Source organism: Engystomops pustulosus, chromosome 8 (assembly GCF_040894005.1).
Source record: "Engystomops pustulosus chromosome 8, aEngPut4.maternal, whole genome shotgun sequence".
In the NCBI taxonomy this organism is placed as follows: domain Eukaryota; kingdom Metazoa; phylum Chordata; class Amphibia; order Anura; family Leptodactylidae; genus Engystomops; species Engystomops pustulosus.
Window position 1 is genome coordinate 94103818 of NC_092418.1, and position 20722 is coordinate 94124539.

Genomic DNA, 20722 nt, shown 5'->3' on the forward strand with positions numbered 1-20722 from the left:
ATTACAGTATGCAATTTAAAGGGATTGACCTGGATTAGAAAAAAAACATGGCTGGTTGCTTTTAAACACTGTACAGGGGGGAGATTCATCAGGAGTATCCGAGAGCAGAACTGTTTTAGTTGCCCATGGCAATCAATCAGAACTCAGCTTTAATTTTCCTAAAGATAAGCTCTGATTGGTTTCTAGACACTTCTGATAAATCACTCCCAGTGTGAATGGAGCTGTGGTGCCAGTCGTAACTGCTATGTTTTTGGGAAAATCAAGCCATGTTTTTCTATGATTCCAGAAAATCTGCTTAAAGCGGTATTCACACGAAAGTAAGATTCTTAAATATGCTCAGGAAAACAAAATAACACATTTTCTAATTCACTGTTAACAAAAATACTGCATTTTAAAGATATAATTCCAATCAGTCCTGGTGTATACAATTTTGGTTGCCCCTGGATGGTGGCCATAAGTCTTCTGACTATGGTTGGGTTCTTTTCATGAATAGCTTCTCTTGTCTGCACACTGCAGAGCTCTCTGCCTCCTGTCCATCCCCTCTGCATTACAAGACCATCTCGGGCACAGGCACTTCCTGCAGGCAAGCAGCAGCGTGCACAGACTTACTCTCACAGACAAATTATTTTTTTCCAGGGCAGGCGTTGGGAGACATATAGCATAACTGACTCTGTGTGTGTTATAGGTGAATTGGCAGAGCTGAGAGTGTGTCATTGTGTTTCATATCTATCTCATGGATCTCATCATCTCTGATCTTTCTGATCTGTCTTTTTCTATGTGTCAGATACTAGTACAATGTTCAGAAAGTAAATACAAGTGTAGATAAACCCTGAACTCTGATACTCTAAGCACATCGTCAGCACACAGCACCTCATAGCACTACAGGAATCATGAAGTGTCTGCTTAGAGACTCCTCGCCCACACTCTGGAATATTACACTGACGATCACTGAGTCATAGGAGCTAAAGCAGCAATACAACTGAGTAGAATTGTAAAGTAAGGGGGTTAAAAATGATCTTTATCATGTAAACATCACTAGGGGATTAAAATTTGAGAACTTACTTTCATGGGCAAATCCATTTGGGAATACTTAAACATTGACAGATTGGTGGTTGGGTGTCCCAAATCACTATGGAAACCTCACCGCTCCTGTTCTCCTTAATTGATGAAGCTCAAGCTTCCTGCTGTTCCATTCAAAACTGAAGGAGTGTCAGAAATTGCTGAGCACAGCACTTAGTTATCTCCAGAACTCCCATTTGCAAAAGATAGCTGGGTGCTGTCTTACAAAAATGCAGCACGTTAGCAGGGAATAGAGTGTCAGAATACATGTCCGACCTGACGCCCCATCAATAAGTGAGAAAACTCATGACTGGTGCAAATCCCATTGTTCAGACTCCCACCGATCAGATTGCTACCCCCTGCAGCTTTGTATGGTGAAAAAGGCTTCTAATATTGGTACAATCTGAACAAAATTACCCAAATATTCTGATGCTAACTCAGACAAAATAAGAAGTGGCTCCTGGGGGCAGCTGGATGTACAGTCAGACATGTTGCTAAATCAGTAATGGTAAAGTAAGAATAAGACTAATATAAGGGACATGTTTTATATGACTGGAATCGACAGGGTTCTCTAACATAATGGTTTTCTAACGGCGAACCAAGACCTTGTCAGCCGTCAGCCCATTAAAACCTGACACCGAAAACTATTCATATTAAAATATGATCTCCATTATCGGGTACGGCCTGACATTCCTATGTATGACGGAGCCTCTTAATGAATGACAATCAGAGCTTGATTAGATGACGTGATCTACGTCCTCCTGTAAAGTAGCTGAAGAATAATAGACTAATGGACGGGAGATCGTTATCAATATCATCTTAACGAATTACATATTAGAGTGGCTTTGCAAATCATATAGGAGTATATCAAATGCAATGTCTGGAGAGGGGTTTATGGCATATTAATATATGGTCAGTTGGTTGTGGAAAATTTATATAGCTGTGGCCCCATCCAAAACACTGAGACAGGACTATGGGGATGTCAGAGAGATATAATTCAGACTGTAAAATAGAGTTATCAGAAGTGCCTGAAAGCAGAACTGTGCTGGTTGCCACTGCAACCAATCAGAGCTCAGCTTTCATTTTCCCACAGCTGTTTATAAAATCAAAGCTGGGCTCTGATTGGTTGCCATGGGCAACTAGAACAATTTTGCCTCAGACACTTTTGATAAATCTCCCCCAAGGATTATACATACAGGCGGTCCCCAACTTAAAGGATATCAACACCAGGATTAAGGTTTGTAAACCAGGCACACTTACATACTGGTGTGTGCCCCCTCTGTCAGGATCCACTCTTCTTTTAGCTTCTTATGCCCTTGTTTTTACAAAAAAAAGGTTTTAGTAATTATGCAAATTAGCCTGAGGGGCTTCTGGGTTGATAGATGTTAATGGCGCTTGGTACCCCTCAGACTCATTTGCATAATTTTTAAAGCCTTTTTTCGTACAAAAAAAGGCTTAAGAAGCTAAAAGAAGAGCAGATCCTGCCAGAGGGGGCACACATAAGCATGTAAGTGTACTTGGTTTACAATACTTTATCATCGTGGTAGATTTTCTTTAAGGACACCTGACTTACAGATGGACCCTAGTTAAAGACAGACCCCCATGATCACTGTGACCTCTGGTGAAGCTCTCTGGATGTTACTATAGTCCCAGACTGCAATGATCAGCTGTTATATGCCTGTAATGAAGCTTGGTAATCCTTGGTCCCATTATAGCAAAAAATTTTTACAGGGAAAAAAAATTGTCGGGATCTACAATCATAAAATATAGCTGTTCCAATTTACAGACAAATTCAACTTAAGACCAAACATAAAGAACCTATCTTGTACCTAACCGGGGGACAGTCTGTATTTTCTTATCTGTGCATTATAGGAGCTGCAGCATAGGGTATGCAGGTCCAGTGTTGGATGGAGCAACTGGTGTAGACGGCCAAATGAGAAGATGTACTAAGGACCATAAAGATTCACAAGAAGATAATTCCACTATAAGATGACTTTGGAGATACAAATGCTATAACATGGTACTAAAATTTGGATTTCCGTAACAGAAGTCACACATATTGTTAATATGGGCATGTATATGATGAAATTAAAACTGGATGAACAGTCTAGCAAAGAGTCTAGCACCGCTGATCTACCACTAATGCCACGGAGTTACTGAGCAACTGTTACAATTACATAACAAATCTTTTGTTGCAGAAAGTGCAGACCTGTATTGTAGGAAACTGACCAGAGGTTTGCAAATCATCTAGGTTTTGCCCCTTTCTAATTCTTCAAATTTTGCTGATGCACAACAATCTCTGTGTCCGGGGCATACAGAATGGGGCTCACTTACTTAGGGTCGTGTATCACGCATTTTCGTCGGACTGTTCACGGTTGTCGGGATTTCCACAGCTTTGACAGGTATTTAACAGGGGTTTGTGCTGGGATTGTGTCGCACTGGATCGGATTGCCGCTTTCATGCAACAGAAATGGGGGGTTGGGCCGCCAGACGATCCAACTGATTTGGACTGAGCGCGGGATTTAACTTTCAATTTGTGCCGCAAGACAATGCATTTACATGCACCGGGAAGAAGAAGGTGAACTCCGGGGGACCTGAGCGGGGAAGCGACACATAAAGGATATCAGGCGCACAATGTTAGTGAATCACGGCGGAGTGCATTATCGTTGGACAATGCACTTTGGTTGAAATCCGTCGGACAGGTAGGTAAATGTGCCCAATGGGTCTAGGCTTTTTAAGGATGGGGCAAAGGAATAAGGCTTTCTCCGAGGAGCGTGAGCAAATGTGGGTGCGCCAACCAGCTAATTAGCTTACCCCTTCCAAGTCAGTTTTCTACAATACAAGCCAACACTTTATGGACCTAAAGTTTTGTTGGGAATAAACATGTGGGGCTCAATAAACTGTGTCGTTGGTTCTACATTAGAGGGCTAGACCTATAAATTTTCACATTGGGGCATATTTACTAAGGGCCGTGCGCCAGTCTTATGTCGGACTTTGCATGTTCTTTCACATGCAAACTGCTTGCACAAGTATTTAAGAAGTGTCCACGCCACTTATGTGTTGCACACAACCGTTTTATGTCGCGGCGTCACTATTCTTCCTGCGACACAAAGTTCCGCACTGAAGGGGGCGTTCAGGTGCACAGTCGGACCGCGTGCCACATTTATCATGCCATGTCCAACAGAAGTGTTTTTCGCAAGCCCCATGTTAAGGGTGCACAAAAGCAAGTTGGTGCACTCTGTCGGGGCAGTGCAGGGGGTGCAATTTATTCATGAAGAACGGGCGCCACAAATCATGAATCTAGTGCTCCCTGCACACTACACAGGACACTGCACATAGTACAGACTGCATTGTTCTTAGTAAATGTGCCCCAATGTCTTTTGCGGTAAGTAACTTTTTATACTTGTACTTACCATAACGTGAGACAAAATCCATCTTAAAGATAAAGTGTACTCTATAACTTTGGAGAATAATTGACCGAGCTTTGACTTTGAGTATAATCTTTTTATAATCTGAATCTTCATTCAACATTACAGACTTTATGATGTAGCCCTTCTCTCCGTCAGATCTTCAGTATTATCATAAATGCATCTCCTTAACGCACAATTATAGCTCTCCATGATGTGCCGTCTATACGTAGTCTGATGAGCTTTATTATAAGACTATTCACAGATTCCACAATCATTATCTCCTGCAAGCATTTACAGAGATGTATGATAATGAAGCAATAAAGTCAAGAAAACTCTTCTTATGTGAAACAACATTTGCTCGGTGGATAATGTTTCGATGCTGCAATGGCAGAAGAATTCCGAATTAATGCTGTCCATAAAGGAGGGACTACACTTCAAGGACAATGTAAGATCATACAATTATGGAAACTTTTTATAAATACAGTGGGGCACATTTACTAAAGGCTTTCCCCCAGTTTTTTGTCGGACTTTGCACATTCTTTCAGGTGCAAACTGCATCCACATTTGTGTCACACACGACCGTTTATAACTGCACAATGACACAAATTTCTGCACTGAAAAGGGCATTCCGATGCTCAGTCTGACCATGCGCAAGTTTAAAGGGAACCTGTCATCAGAAATTGGCCTAATAAACCACTACCAGTATGTTGTCAAGCAGTTGAACAGCTTCTAGATCATGTTTCTTTTATGACCCAGCTTTGTGGCATCATACAGAAAATCTACTTTGAAGTTAGATCTATAAAGTCAGGGAGGCGGAGAGTTTAACACTGAAGTCAAACTTTCCCTGCCTCTAAACACCTCCTACCAAGAGATTGACATCATGCAGCGGACTTCAGGAGATTTGAACAATGATGTCCCTGGATGCAGGACCATAAATTACAGTGAAGGGGACGTTCTAGGCCCGGAAAAGCTTGACTTCAGTGTTAAACTCTCAGCCTCCTTGACTACATAAAACCATTTTGGATCTAACTTCAAAGTTGATTTTCTGGATGATGCCACCACACCTGGCCATAAAAGAAACATCATCTAGAAGCTGCTCAGCTGCTTGACAACATACTGCCAATTAGTTTATTATGCCAATTTCTGATGACAGGTTCCCTTTAACATGCAAAGTCCGACAGATATGTGTTACATGCCCTATGTTAAAAAAATAGTGGTGCACTCTGTCGGGTCAGTGCACCACTATGCACCACAGATCACTGCAAGTAATGCTGTTACTGTAAGGAGGGGAAGAGAGGTTGTACTAATTGGCTGATTGGTGGGGGTCTGACTCTGGGATACCAACTGATGATGAGAACAGACCACCACCAATCGCAACCATATGTCTTACCACTCAATCAATGTTATGAGAGCTTCAGAAATGATCAAGCACAGCAATTGACTCTCATGTACCCATTCTTGTGATTGGACCCAGCGGTCAAACCCATAGTTCAAGACGGCTAGTGCATTCAGATAGTTGTGTATCAGTCCTTACCTGCATAAATTTCACTGTCCAAATGGAATGACCCCCAGTAATGCAGAGAATGAGGGACTTAGAGCGAATGAGAATGCGTGACTGGCCCTCTAATGACACATATGGAACTGTGTCCATCACCGTTGTGGCAGACCCACAACGGTGAAGCGCCAGTGTATAGGTGCTGGTTTCTCTGAGAGGACTCAGGAGTAGTGTTAAGCAGACCCAATTGCATAGATTCATTCTGAACTGTATAGGTGTGAGTTCAGGTACCCCATCCCCAACATCAATGCCAGCACCGATCGCGGTTGTCAACTCACCAGTGGCATTTCAATTACCCACAGTCACACACAATGGGCAGCATGGGGCGTCACCATTGCTCATTGCTCCCTGGAGACAGCGATCGTATTCGTTACTGGTGGGGTTCAGACAAATTTTTTTAAAGTTTGGTTTCACAGACAAATCTGAATTTCAATGGGTTCACTCATCACTACTGGGGCTTTTGGTCCCAGAGTATTTGTAACGGTCACAAATGGAAAATGTTGAGACAAGTGGCATGGTTCTGAAGGACAATATGTTCTTCATCTAAGAGCTTCTTCTGTCCTTTCCTTTGTTATGTTCAAAGCTTAATTTTATTTTCATGTTTGTTACACAGATGAGCTGTTTGACTATTAAAAGTACCTTGTAATCTAGAACAGGTGAACAAGAAAGTGCACCATAATATGAAACCTACACTACAGTCACGGCTTTCTTTGCATAGACAATATATTGTTATGGAAAGTTCAATGTGTTCTGCGCTCAGCCTTCCACCAACACAACAACAATTATTTAAACTTAAAATGCAGTCACATATCTAAAGTCTAAAAAAAAACACCCCTTAAAAGAAAAAAAAATCTATTCCTTTCAAAATCTAAAACCAAGAACTTGAATCTGCGCAGGATTACAGGAATGCAAAGTGACCGCCACTGACTGTATTAAAGGAGTTACACATCTATCCCCTATCCATGGATTATGAAATCCAAGGTCTACAATGTATTTGATGCCTTGCGCAGAATAAGGGACCAAAAATCTCCCAACTCTTTCTATACAACAAGATTTCCAGGTTTCAGCCAACATTAAAGCATGACTAAACTTTTGAGAGAACTGTATAAATGAATAGTGCAGGTGATAATAGCAAACATTGTGATATAGTTTTATAGAAATCCATTCCCATGTCCTTCTTTTTCCTCTGCCTTTCTTCTATTTTCAAGCAGTTTATGTAAAATCAGTTTCCTGTCCTGTATCCACTGACAGCTGAGAGATAAAGGAACCTGATAACGTTTCTAATGGCTTAACTCTTTACAGACAGTCCCTGCATCCCCTTTATCTCCTCGGAGACTGGAATCATCAAGGGAAATAGTCTCTAGAATTGAAAAGAGTTAATTATTAGCCTCCTTATCTGTCTGAAATAAACTGAACTTTGGAGGCTTTCCGATACGCTACTCACTAAAGGAGAAAGAAGCTAAAAAAAATATGGTTAATACGGTTGAAAAAAAGATACATGTCCATCAAGTTCAACCATGAAGGGAAGTGATTGGATGTATATATTATCACTTTCACGATTCATTTTTGATTAGTGCAAAGGTTTAGTTTCCCTCCAAATCCCAATTGGAAGTGATGATGTACAGAATATAACTGGGTCTTGTTTTCCCTTGGCTTATGCTGTTGGGTTATGCAACTGGCAAAGCACTGGCGTGGATCTCGTCTGGGACTAACAATTTGTGAAGTGGGTTCTTGGCAATCGGACCCCTAGGAATCACACATTTATTTTGTGTTCTAATAGTTCTAACCTCCTTACCTTCACAGATCTCTGCTGATACTGGGATACAGCACTGCGAGACGACACATTCTCCGACTTTTCGAAGTGCTTCTTCATGCTCGCCAGTCCTCCAGACATTACACAAGCCTCTGACTCCTCCAGCATCTAGGAAGTTAAAGTTATGGATATTTTCACCATATAGTTTTCATTTATTCAATTCACATCGTCTATAAACAGGAAAACTATCTGTTGGATCTGCAGCTAGGATCTAAAATCTAATAACCAGCATCCAGTACATTTTATTGGGAAATAAATGGGAGTTATATCTAAAATGCCGGTAAGATGCATGGAGTCGTTCTCGGGGGGTGTAGACGAGGCTGGCTTTGCCGCAACGTTTTATAAAAAGAAAATGAAGTCAGCAATCAGTAATCAACATAAAACCCTTTTACATATTTCCCAGCCCGGCTAATGGAGGACCACGTGATGGCTCCTGGAGAAGACAACCTGTCGGGCAGGAGAAGATAGACGCTGGAAATGGCAGCTCACACATATTACTGCTGACAGCTCCGATGCATCACCTATCACCGTGTCATGCTGACAAGCCATCTACATTTTTTCATAGCGTTTTGATCCAATTTATTTTGCCTCTCAGAGAAAGGAGTGTGTTCATAAAACAGAGTGGGAGGCGAGGAATAAAAAGCTTCTAGACTCAGAATCACAAGGGAAAAAACAGAGAGAGATCTCAACAATAGACTGATCTATCGGGGATAATCGGATGTTTGTGACCACTTATTTCTTGTATACATATAAGTATATGTATATATTTTGTATATAGTAGTATAAAATATCAGATTCTGTGGATAGATATAAAGATAGAGAGATACAGGCAGTCTACGGGTTATGTACATGATAGGGTCCATAGGTTTGTTCTTAAGTTGAATTTGTATGTAAGTAGAAACTGTATATTTTATAATTGTAGTTCTGGACAAATTTTTTTTGCTGTAATGAGACCAAGGATTATTAATAAAGCTTCATTACAGACACCTTACAGATGATCATTGCAGTCTGGGGCTATAGTAACATCCAGAGATCTTCACCAGAGGTCACAGGGGGCAGAGGGGTCCGCCTTTAACTAGGGGTCGTCTGTTAGTCGGGGATTTATCATACTCAGGTACCTGATGCCCCAGCCTATGATGTTCCCCCCGTTCTACTGCAGCATCGGCCCACTCTACCGCCGGCTGGGTCCCCCTACCTTCACAACTATAAGGGCATAAGGGGGAAAATGGACATATGCCAGAAAACCTAAGCATGAACCCCTATAACCCACCATAGGGTAGGTTGATGAATAATAGATAGATAAACTGTGTTTTGGTAGTCTCAAATAGTCCCCCATGTTCTGTCATTGTCATTCATAGGCCCATACTAGGTGAAGTTGCCTGTGTAGTGTGCAGAGGGCGCCAGATTCAGGATTTCTGGCACACGTTCTTCATGAATGTGGCGCCCCCTGCACTGCTCCAACAGAGTGCACCAACATTTTCTTGGTGCATCTTTAACATGGAGCTTCCAACACATTTCGCGTTGGATATAATGCAGCTGTGACACAAATGTATGGCGAGCGACACATTTGTATCTCGGATACTTCTTAAGTATCTGTGTGAGCAGTTTGCATTAAAAAGAATGTGCAAAATCTGACAGAAAACTGGGGCTTTTATAAATCTGGCCTAAAGAGTTGAAGTGTGTCTCCCACTATACAGTAAAAAACAATATATATTTTACACTTACTGATTAGCTACAGCACTAGAACCAATTTGTGCTGCGTCACATAAGCCCATTTACAGCAGTAGTAGTTGTGTAGTATTTGCAGGATATAGGGCCATGCATTGCTTATATATATTGGATGAGAACTGACACAATTGAAGGTTAATAGTATTAATTCTGTTCAGTGTCCATATATGCAGGATAAAAGTAGTAGTACTGTGCAGTGGCTATACATATGGAAGAGTAGTAGATTTGTGGTGTTCATATATGCAGGATAAGAGTAGTAGTACTGTGCAATGGTCATATATATGAAAAGTAGAAGATTTGCTGTGTATATATATATTCAGGATAAGAGTAGTAGTACTGTGCAGTGGCAATGCATATGGATGAGTAGTAGATTTCCTGTGTGCATATATGCAGGATAGTAATAACAATACAGAGGAGTGCAGTGAGTGATTTTTGTGTCCCTGGGTACCAGGTGGCTGCCCAAAACACCCATTTTGTCTGAAGTGTTGGGCAGATTTATCAGGGCTTATACTACTGAAATCTGGTGTATAAGCCTTGAAATAGGTTCCTGGTACACTTCTGCTATCTCCACAACCACTTGGCATAGAACTGCCCCCTTCTCATTACAGAACTTCCCCCTCCCGGGATTTATCAGGAGGTTGAATCCACGAGGTGTCGGGGGAGCAGGGATTACATCATAAGATGTCCAAAATACAGTGCGCATTGGACTATCATTATAGAGACTCTCCTTTGGCTTATGAATAGATCATCCAAGAAAAGGGGGAGGGTCGCAGACTTCCAAAATACAGTTTTCATGGAAAAATCAGAGACACTCCCCCTTTCTATTAGCTGGGCCCTTCAAAAAGAAAGAGGAGTGATTACCAAAATACAATGTGCATATCCTATGATACTCTATGACCCAGCCAAGAGAAGGGGGAGGGTCTCAGACTACCTAAACAGAGTGTGCATAGGATAGTCACTATAGAGACAATCCCCCGGTTTTGGAATGTACCAGCCAAGAGATGGGGGAGGGTCTCAGACTACAAAATACAATGTGCATAGGATTATCAGTAGAGACACTCCCATAGCTTATTAATGGACCAGGCAAGAAAAGGGGTGGTTTCCGACTACCAAAATATAACGTATATTAGATTGTCATTATAGATACACTCCTATGGCTTATGAATGGATCAGCCAAGCAAAGGGGGGGAGGGTCTCAGACTTCACACTGCCGTTGCCTGCCCGTACCGTACCATAGCGGGCAACGGCAGTGCACGGGAGAGGAGGAGGAGATGTGCGCAGCGCACCCCCGACCCTCTCCATAGGAAGTTATGGCGCACGGCGCCGTACTACGGAGGAAGATAGGACATGTCCTATCTTTTTCCGGGGTACGGAGCGGTACGGTGCCGCACGTGTGCTGCACCGCACCACTCCCGTAGGGCGCCGTGTGCCCATTGCCGTCTATGGGGGACGTATATCGCCCATAGATACGTCCCCCATACGGTAGTGTGAATGTAGCCTTAGGCTACATTCATACGGACGTATGAAAAAAGCCGTATCCGTACCGTACCGTACCGTTTTTTTACAGGTTACATACGGCCACATTCATTTCAATGGACAATACGTCCAACCATTTATATTGCCGTTTTTGACACCGTAGCGTACCGTACTGTATACTATCCGTATAAAAATATAGAGCATGTCCTATTTTTCTCCCGTATTTAAGTTTCGTATGCCCTAGAAGTCTATGGATGATGTATAAAATACAGGTTAAATACGTGCTGCATACGGATGAAAAAAGTCACATATATACGGGCTCATACGGCCCGTAAATACGGGACTGGAGAAATCATACGGTCATGTGAATGTAGCCTAACAAAACACAGTTTTCATGGGAACATCAGAGACACTCCCCCTTTGTATTAGCAAGGCCCTTCAAGGCGGAAGAGGATTGACTACCAATATACAGTATGCATATCCCATAATATTCTATGGCTCAGCCAAGAGATGGGGGAAAGTCTCAGACTACCAAAATATAGTGTACATAGGATAGTCACCATAGAGACACTCCCTCGGCTTTGGAATGTCCAAGACAAAAGATGGAGGAGGGTTTCAGACTACAAAATATAGTGTGAATAGGATTATCACTATAGAGACACTCCCCCGGCTTTGGAATGGACCAGCCAAAAGAAGGGGGAGGGTCTCAGACTACCAAAATAAAGTCTACATAGGATAGTCACCATAGAGACACTCCCTCGGCTTTGGAATGTCGAAGTCAAAAGATGGAGTTGGGTATCAAACTACAAAATACAGTGTGCATGAGATTATCATTACAGAGACACTCCCCTGGCTTTGGAATGGACCAGCCAAGAGAAGGGGGAGGGTCTCAGACTACCAAAATAAAGTCTACATAGGATAGTCACTATAGAGACACTTTCCCAGCTTTGGAATGGACTAGCCAAGATAAGGGGGAGGGTCTCAGACTACCAAAATAGAGTGTGCATAGGATAGTCACTATAGAGACACTCCCCCGGCTTTGAAATGGACCAACCAAGAGAAGGGGGAGGGTCTCAGACTACCACAATAGAGTGTACATAGGATTGTCACCATAGAGACACTCCCCCGGCTTTGGAATGGACCAGCCAAGAGAAGGGGGAGGGTCTCAGACTACCAAAATAGAGTGTGCATAGGATAGTCACTATAGAGACACTCCCCCGGCTTTGAAATGGACCAACAAAGAGAAGGGGGAGGGTCTCAGACTACCACAAAAGTGTGTACATAGGATTGTCACCATAGAGACACTCCCCAGCTTTGGAATGGACCAACCAAGAGAAGGGGGAGGGTCTTAGACTACTACTGTTGGCCACTGTATAGGAATAAAGTGATACTGTGAATTAGAGGAACTACACCATGAAAACTGAAGATGATGTCTATCAGGTTCCCTGTGGGGGCGCTATAGAGCAATTTGCTGCCTGTTCCCTGCAAATTATTTGCCGCTTTGATCATTTTTAAATACTTTAGAACAAAAAAAGTGAAATAAATTTGCAGCATGGATTGTAAATGACCTGCATTATGTGTCCTGGCGATACTGTTATAGAAAACACACAATAATCAGGTTTCTTTACATTGTAGACGTTCATCAAGGAGAGTAAATGACTTTTTTTTGTGTGATTTTATCACCTCGGTCCCTCCAGCTGCCGGTGGCCCCATCACTGCTCATCATTGTGTGAGTGAGTGAGTCATGGCTCCTGTGCCTTATTTCTATGTTGATGAGGCTTCTCCTAATGGATTTGGCGAGTACAGAAAGAGGGGGAGCGGCACGGGCACAGAATTAAAATGAGCTTTCATATTAAGAAAGAAAAGTTATTAGCATCCAGCAACAAAGGCCGAGCCGCAGCCTTATCTATAAATCTATAAAGTCTTATTAGAAAATTGCTATTTTACACTTGGGTAGAAAAACTTTTAATATGGTAGATGTATATGATATGTTTTCTCATTAGCAGATTTTAGCGCCGCTTTGACCTGTGATTAATTTTATTTGCTTGCATTTTTTTTTTCACTAGATTTCAACTGCAATTACTTTTTAGCACATCGATATTTGTGGGATTCACAATGTTGCACATTCAGATGTGACTTTCTTACAGTGCACCTTCACGGTTACCATATCAGAGTCTATGTGACACTTATTACTAGGAAGTGGTAATAATTTTATGGTACGGAGGAGTATAAGGATGTAGTCAGCGGCAGCTACACAGTCTACAGGACCTTAATAGTTAGATACAGAAAAGGATGGATAGATAGATAGATAGATATACATATAGATATACATATAGATAGATAGATAGATAGATAGATAGATAGATAGATAGATAGATAGATAGATAGATAGATAGATATACATATAGATAGATAGATAGATAGATAGATAGATAGATAGATAGATGGATGGATGGATGGATGGATGGATGGATAGAGAGAGAGATAGATAATAGATAGATATGAGATAGATAGATAGATAGATAGATATACATATAGATAGATAGATAGATAGATAGATAGATAGATAATAGATAGATACAGATAGATAGATAGATAGATAGATAGATAGATAGATAGATAGATACCGTAATAGATAGATAGATAGATGGATAGAAAGATAATAGATAGATAGATAGATAGATAGATAGATAGATAGATAGAAGATGTCTTTATTCCAGGGTCGGCTCCAGGTATCAGTGGGCCCCTTTACAGTGAACTCACGTGGAAGCTTTAAAAATTCAGGAACTAAACAATCTCTTGTTCCCTAAAATATTCACTTTATCATCCAAAACAGCCCTCTTATGGTTATTTTATATGCATCCCCTTCATACCCCATAGATTCCTTATGTACAGTCGTATGCGGGCCCCCCAGCAGCTCTGGGCCCCGGCACTTGCCTAGGAATGCCCAGCGCTGGTGCCGGCCCTAATTTCATTATTATTACCACTTTTTCATACATGCTTGGATTCAGGATGTTTGAGGCTTACATTTCTGCTGGAGCTTTGCCCTTTGGTGGCCGCTGCAGCCTGATACATGGCCATTCTGTCTTTCAATGGTAAAGATTCGGGCAGGTCCAGTGGGATGGTACCACTGTTGGTGGTGTCCTCCGATGGTCCTTTTTTGGTTCTTGTAATACCTGATAAAAAAATAAAAATCACAAGTCAATATTTGGTCTCTAGATTGATTAAAAGAAAAAAACAGACTTATAGGACTTTATTTAATTTTGGTGAATTAACTTAATTTGAATTCAATTAAGCTACAGCACCCCCACAGGAGAAATGGAGCATTACACAGGGACCAGTAAGAACAATGGTTTAACTATGGGCACAACAGTCCTGCCAGACAAAGGCAGACAGAGGCCCATTGAGATGTCAGATTACATAGATGCTCTATGCAGAGGCGGAGGGGGGGGGGGCAGTGGATCACAGCAGCTAGGTCTCCACCCAGTAGCAGTGAGACAACTGCAAATTCACAGAGTCGGCAGAAGAGAAAAGATGTTTGAAAATGGAGATTTCAAGTCACCAGAAAATGTTACTTCTCCTCATTTGCACACATCGGGGTGCAGATTTTTATGACGTATGTTGAATGGTAAGGTACAGATCGTTGCAATAGGCTTAGATACATAATACAATTTTCGGTGTGATATTTCTGTATTGCGGATTTCCAGCAAAAATGCTGCAGATTTCCTGACACAGTATTTCAGTCCTATAAACGTACCCTTCTGTAGTGGACACATTTAATTACATTTATGGTAACAAATTTCACCAGTTTGTTTCATTCCATCAATGCAAAAAACTCTCTGAATGAATTCTTTCTCCATTTTGCTCGGCTTCTGAACACACCTATTATCTGCTTAGGCTGTGATTGGCAGCTAGCTCCTCTCTGAGCTGGGGGTGTGTCACAGGTGCCTTTTGGGAGTGGTGGATGGCTGAACCAATCAGCTTCTGGGGCGGCGTCCAGGCACTCCCTCTTTGCAGTTTGTTCAGTAAGGGCCCTTTAAAGACTTGTCTCTCTGGTTCTCTATTATTTCATTTATCTTGTCATTTTATTGCATCATTGGATACTTTGTTTTTACATTTGTTTTACAATATTAAGACCATTTAACTTTATTTCGAAACTCCTTTTGATATAGACACTCCTATGTACCACTATAGCGCCTGCTTTCAGCGCCTACAGGTCTGGCCTATGTTTGCCAGTTCCTATTTTGCCCACTCTATTCCATCTCTGGTTCTTGGTAATTCTGTAATATTCTGCTATGTTTTGCTGCAACTTTGACCTATTGCTTGTACTTTGACTATTCTTTTGCATTATACATTTTTACCTTGTTGCCATCTTGGTTTTGCCTGATTTCACCAGGTGTCTGTCTATTGCAGGGTTTTTGTCTTCTTCTGGATCAACACGGTATAATTTGATAACTTGGACTTGATTTACTGATGTCTTTTTCTAACCTTATTTACTATGGGGCACATTTACTAAGGGTCCACGGACCGCATTTCCTTCGGGTTTCCCAACTATTTCCGATTTGCGCCGCATTTAACAGGGGTTTTTGGCGCGATCGGATTTTGGTGTAATTGTGCCGACTTTTATGCGACACAAATCGGGGGGCATGGCCGTCGGACAACCCAGCTAATTCGGATTAAGCGTGGGACACATGCACTCACACATGCACATGCACTCAAATACACCGGGAAGAAGAAGGTGAACTCCGGCGGACATGAGCGGGGAGCGACACATGCAGGATAACGGGCACACGATCTTAGTGAATCGCGCCGGACTTCATCCTTGTCAGACAACGCACCTCGGGATCGCGGCAAGACCGGGTAAGTAAATGTGCCCCTATGTTTGTTAGCTCCTGTTGGTCCAGTTGGTTCCCTGGATTGGCACATGGCAGTCAAGAAGGGAAGAACAGGGTTGACAAAATTAGCTTTGATCATTTTGTGCCAAAACTCAATCAGATTCACAAACAGCAAAACTGCCCATAATGTTACCAAATCTTATAAAATAGAGTATTACAATGTAAAACAGGGGTAAATAGCAGCAAGGTCCCTAAATCCATACGTGATTTACTCTCAATAAAAGGTGAGTTTCCCTAACAATTTATGTCTAATATTTCCCAATCCCGCACACCACGTAGTAAGAATACAATAAATCTTGACAATATAGAGATGAATTCCTGATAATTTGCTTCAAAATAAGAAACAGTTGGAAAGTTTCCGCAGGGAACAATTACAAAGAGCCGAGATAATTAGAAAAATGTGATGTTTCTCTTACTATTTTAGTATTTAATTGATGGGGAATTGAATGTAATCTGATTTAGGATCTAGGATGAGAACAGCAAAAGTAGTAATAATCAGAGATAATAATAATCATTATTTATATAGCATCATCATATTCCGTAGCTTTACAAATCATAGGAGACATATACAAATATAATATTACATTACAGAGTACAAACAGTCATATGGAGCTATAGGAGTCGGGCCCTGATCACAAGAGCTTACAGTCTATGAGGAGGAGGGAGTGACACAAGAGCTTACAGTCTATGAGGAGGAGGGAGTGACACAAGAGCTTACAGTCTATGAGGAGGAGGGAGTGACACAAGAGCTTACAGTCTATGAGGATGAGGGGTGAGACAAGAGCTTACAGTCTATGAAGATGAGGGAATGACACAAGAGCTTACAGTCTATGAGGAGGAGGGGGTGACACAAGAGCTTACAGTCTATGAGGATGAGGGGAGGACACACGAGCTTACAGTCTATGAGGATGAGGGGATGACACAAGAGCTTACAGTCTATGAGGATGAGGGGGTGACACAAGAGCTTACAGTCTATGAGGATGAGGGGGTGACACAAGAGCTTACAGTCTATGAGGATGAGGGGGTGACACAAGAGCTTACAGTCTATGAGGATAAGGGGGTGACACAAGAGCTTACAGTCTATGAGGATGAGGGGGTGACACAAGAGCTTACAGTCTATGAGGATGAGTCATATCCCCTGATCTTTGTAAGGGAATCATGGGATTGCATCATCCAAATCATTCCATCGATGCAACATTGTAATATCATTGATGGAATTCCAGATCCCTCAGGTATCAATATGTGAGATGGGAAACAGCTAGAGATGAGCGAATATACTCGTCCGAGCTTGATGCTCGTTCGAGCATTAGCGTACTTGAAACTGCTCGTTGCTCGGACGAATACTTCGCCCGCTTGAGAAAATGACATCTCCCGCCGTTTTGCTTTTTGGCGGACAGAAACAGAGCCAATCACAAGCCAGGAGACTCTGCACTCCACCCAGCATGACGTGGTACCCTTACACGTCGATAGCAGTGGTTGGCTGGCCAGATCAGGTGACCCTGGGATAGACTAGCCGCTGCCCGCGCTGCTCGGATCATTCTGTGTCTGGATGCCGCTAGGGAGAGAGCTGCTGCTGGTCAGGGAAAGCGTTAGGGTGTTCTATTAGAATAGTGTTAGGCAGGAGTGATTCTACAAGAACCCAACAGCCCTTCTTAGGGCTACAATAACGTTATACTTTTTTTTTTATTATTTGCTTGTGGCTGGGCTTGCTGGCAGCTAGTAGTGCAGCTAGTACCATATTGTGAGGAATTTGCAGGGGGACTTGCTACCGTTGTGTTTAGCTCTTAGTGACACACATATCCACCTCAAACACCAAAGTGGGACAATTTATTAGGGGTTTGAGTAGAATTAGGCAGAGTCTGCTGATTTATTTATTTTTTTTACCTTTATTTCATTTTATAGCTCAAACTCATCTTGCAAAGCACAAAATCCAGTTGTGTGCTGTCAGTGTAGGTTAGAAACTAGCCATAGCAATAGGATAGCATCGTTTTGTTAAAAAAAATAAAAAACTAAAAAAAAATAAACACAAAAAATTTTTTTTTTCAAGTTTACACTTTAATTTGGAAAATGTTTAACCCGAGGGCTAGGGGTAGAGGACGAGGGCGTGGACGTGGGCATCCAACTACTGCAGGGGTCAGAGGCCGTGGTCCTGGGCGGGTTGAGACACCACCTGCTGATGGGGGAGCAGGGGAACGCCGCAGAGGTACACTCCCTAGGTTCATCATGTCTCAAGTTACTGGGACTCGTGGTAGAGCACTGTTGAGGCCAGAACAGTGCGAACAGGTGATGTCGTGGATTGCGGACAATGCTTCTAGCCATTTGTCCACCAGTCAGTCTTCCACGCATTCCACCCATGTCACTGAAATCGGCACTCCTCCAGCTCCTCCACCTCATCCTCCTTCCCCCCAGTCTGCCCCCTCCCACCAAAATTTGGCATTTGAACCGGCATACTCTGAGGAACTGTTTTCTGGACCCTTCCCACAGTGACAAAGCACTTGTCCTGCTGCTGCTGAGCTATTTTCCGATGCCCAGGTTTTCCACCAGTCGCAGTCTGTGGGTGATGATGACATTATTCACGTAGTGGAAGAAGTGTGTAAAGAGGTGTCGGACGATGAGGAGACACAGTTGTCAGACAGTGGTGAAGTTGTTGTCAGGGCAGGAAGTCCGAGGGGGGAGCAGACTGAGGGATCGGAGGATGATGAGGTGACAGACCCAAGCTGGGTTGATAGGCCGGGTGAACACAGTGCTTCTGAGACGGAGGCGAGTCCTATAACAGAACAGGTTGGAAGAGGCAGTGGTGGGGCCAGATGGAGAGGCAGGGCTGGAGCTGGTGCATCAGTGCCAAATGTTGCCCGTAGTCAAGCTCCCGTGGTGAGGGCTAGATTTTCAGAAGTCTGGAGGTTCTTTAAAGAAACACCGGATGACCGACGGACTGTGGTGTGCAACCTTTGCCAAACCAGGATCAGCAGGGGTTCCACCACTACTAGCTTAACTACCACCAGTATGCGCAGGCATCTGAATGCTAAACACCCCACTCAATGGCAACAAGCCCGTTCACCTCCGGCCAGGCACACCACTGCTCCTTCCCCTGTGTCATCTGCTAGTCAGCCCCCTGCCCAGGACCCCGGCCCAAACACCTCCCGTGCGAAAACCCCATCTTCGCCTCCACGATCCTCCACAGCATCCACCAGTTTTCAGCTCTCCATACCCCAGACGCTGGAGCGCAAAAGGAGGTATAGCGCAACCCACCCACACGCCCAAGCCCTCAACGTCCACATCTCCAAGTTGCTTAGCCTGGAGATGCTGCCCTATAGGCTGGTAGAGACCGAGGCCTTTCGAAACCTCATGACGGCGGCCGCCCCTCGGTATTCGGTCCCCAGCCGCCACTACTTTTCCCAATGTGCCGTCCCAGCCCTGCACAAGCACGTGTCAGACAACATCATCCGTGCCCTGACCAACGCCGTTTCTGACAAGGTCCACCTGACCACGGACACGTGGACGAGTGCTGCCGGGCAGGGCCACTATATATCGCTGACGGCACATTGGGTTAACTTGGTGGAAGCTGGGACCTAGTCTGACCCTGGGGCTGGTCATATACTGCCGACGCCGAGGATTGCGGGGCCTACCTCGGTCCAGGTCTCAAAGGCCTACTATGCCTCCTCCTCCTCCCACCCCTCCTCCACCTCCTCCTCTGAATTACCATCTGTGGGCATGGCGCCATCAGTCGGTAGCTCTAGGCACAGCAGCAGTGCCATCGCTAAGCGACAGCAGGCGGTGCTCAAACTGCTGAGCCTAGGCGATAAAAGGCACACCGCCCAAGAGCTATTACAGGGCATCACGGCGCAGACTGATCTGTGGCTGGCACCGCTGAACATGAAGCCAGGCTTGGCTGTGTGTGACAACGGCCGTAACCTGGTGGCAGCTCTGCAACTCGGCAGACTGACACATGTGCCATGCCTGGCCCATGTGTTAAATCTCATAGTTCAGCGTTTCCTCAAGACATACCCCAATCTGTCTGATTTGCTCACGAAGGTGCGCCGCATCTGTGCGCATTTCAGGAAGTCCAGCACAGATGCTGCCACTCTCAGGGCAGCGCAGCGCCGCCTCCAACTGCCCGCTCACCGACTGTTGTGCGACGTGCCCACGAGGTGGAATTCAACACTAACCATGTTATCCAGAGTTTACCAGCAGCGCAGAGCGATTGTAGACTGCCAGATGTCAACTTCCACCAGAACTGGTAGTCAGGTCAGTCAGCTTCCTCAAGTCTACAATGAGGAGTGGACGTGGATGTCTGATATCTGTCAGGTGCTGAGTAACTTTGAGGAGTCAACACAGATGGTCAGTGGCGATGCCGCCATCATCAGCCTCACCATCCCGCTGCTTGGCCTGTTGAAAAACTCTCTGGTCAGCATGAAGTCGGAAGCTTTGCGCTCGTCACAAGAGACGGGGGAAGAAGATTCCCTTGTTGATAGCCAAAGCACCCTTAGGTCTGTTTCTCAGCGCATATCGGAGGAGGTGGAGGAGGATGAGGAGGAAGAGGAGGAGAATGTTGGCGAGACAGAAGTGGGGACCATTGTTCAGTCCTTCACTGTTCAGCGTGTATGGGCAGAAGAAGAGGAGTTGGAGGAGTTGGAGGAGGAGGAAATGGACAGTCAGGCCAGTGAGGGGAGTGAATTCTTACGCGTTGGTACTCTGGCGCATATGGCAGATTTCATGCTAGGCTGCCTATCCCGTGACCCTCGCGTTCAAAGAATTTATTCCAGCACCGATTACTGGGTATTCACTC

At 43.7% G+C, this 20722-nt stretch overlaps 1 protein-coding gene across 2 annotated transcripts in view; it reads right to left on the reverse strand.

Moving 5' to 3' along the window:
* XIRP2 (xin actin binding repeat containing 2) overlaps nucleotides 1–20722 on the reverse strand; it is a 115565-nt gene that overhangs the window by 25823 nt on the left and 69020 nt on the right. For both annotated transcript variants that reach the window (XM_072121821.1, XM_072121822.1), the window contains exons 2-3: nucleotides 14069–14217; nucleotides 7820–7945 (exon numbers count right to left, since the gene is read on the reverse strand). In XM_072121821.1, the coding sequence (XP_071977922.1) occupies nucleotides 7820–7945; nucleotides 14069–14217 (275 nt within the window). The remainder of the gene's footprint in view (nucleotides 1–7819; nucleotides 7946–14068; nucleotides 14218–20722) is intronic.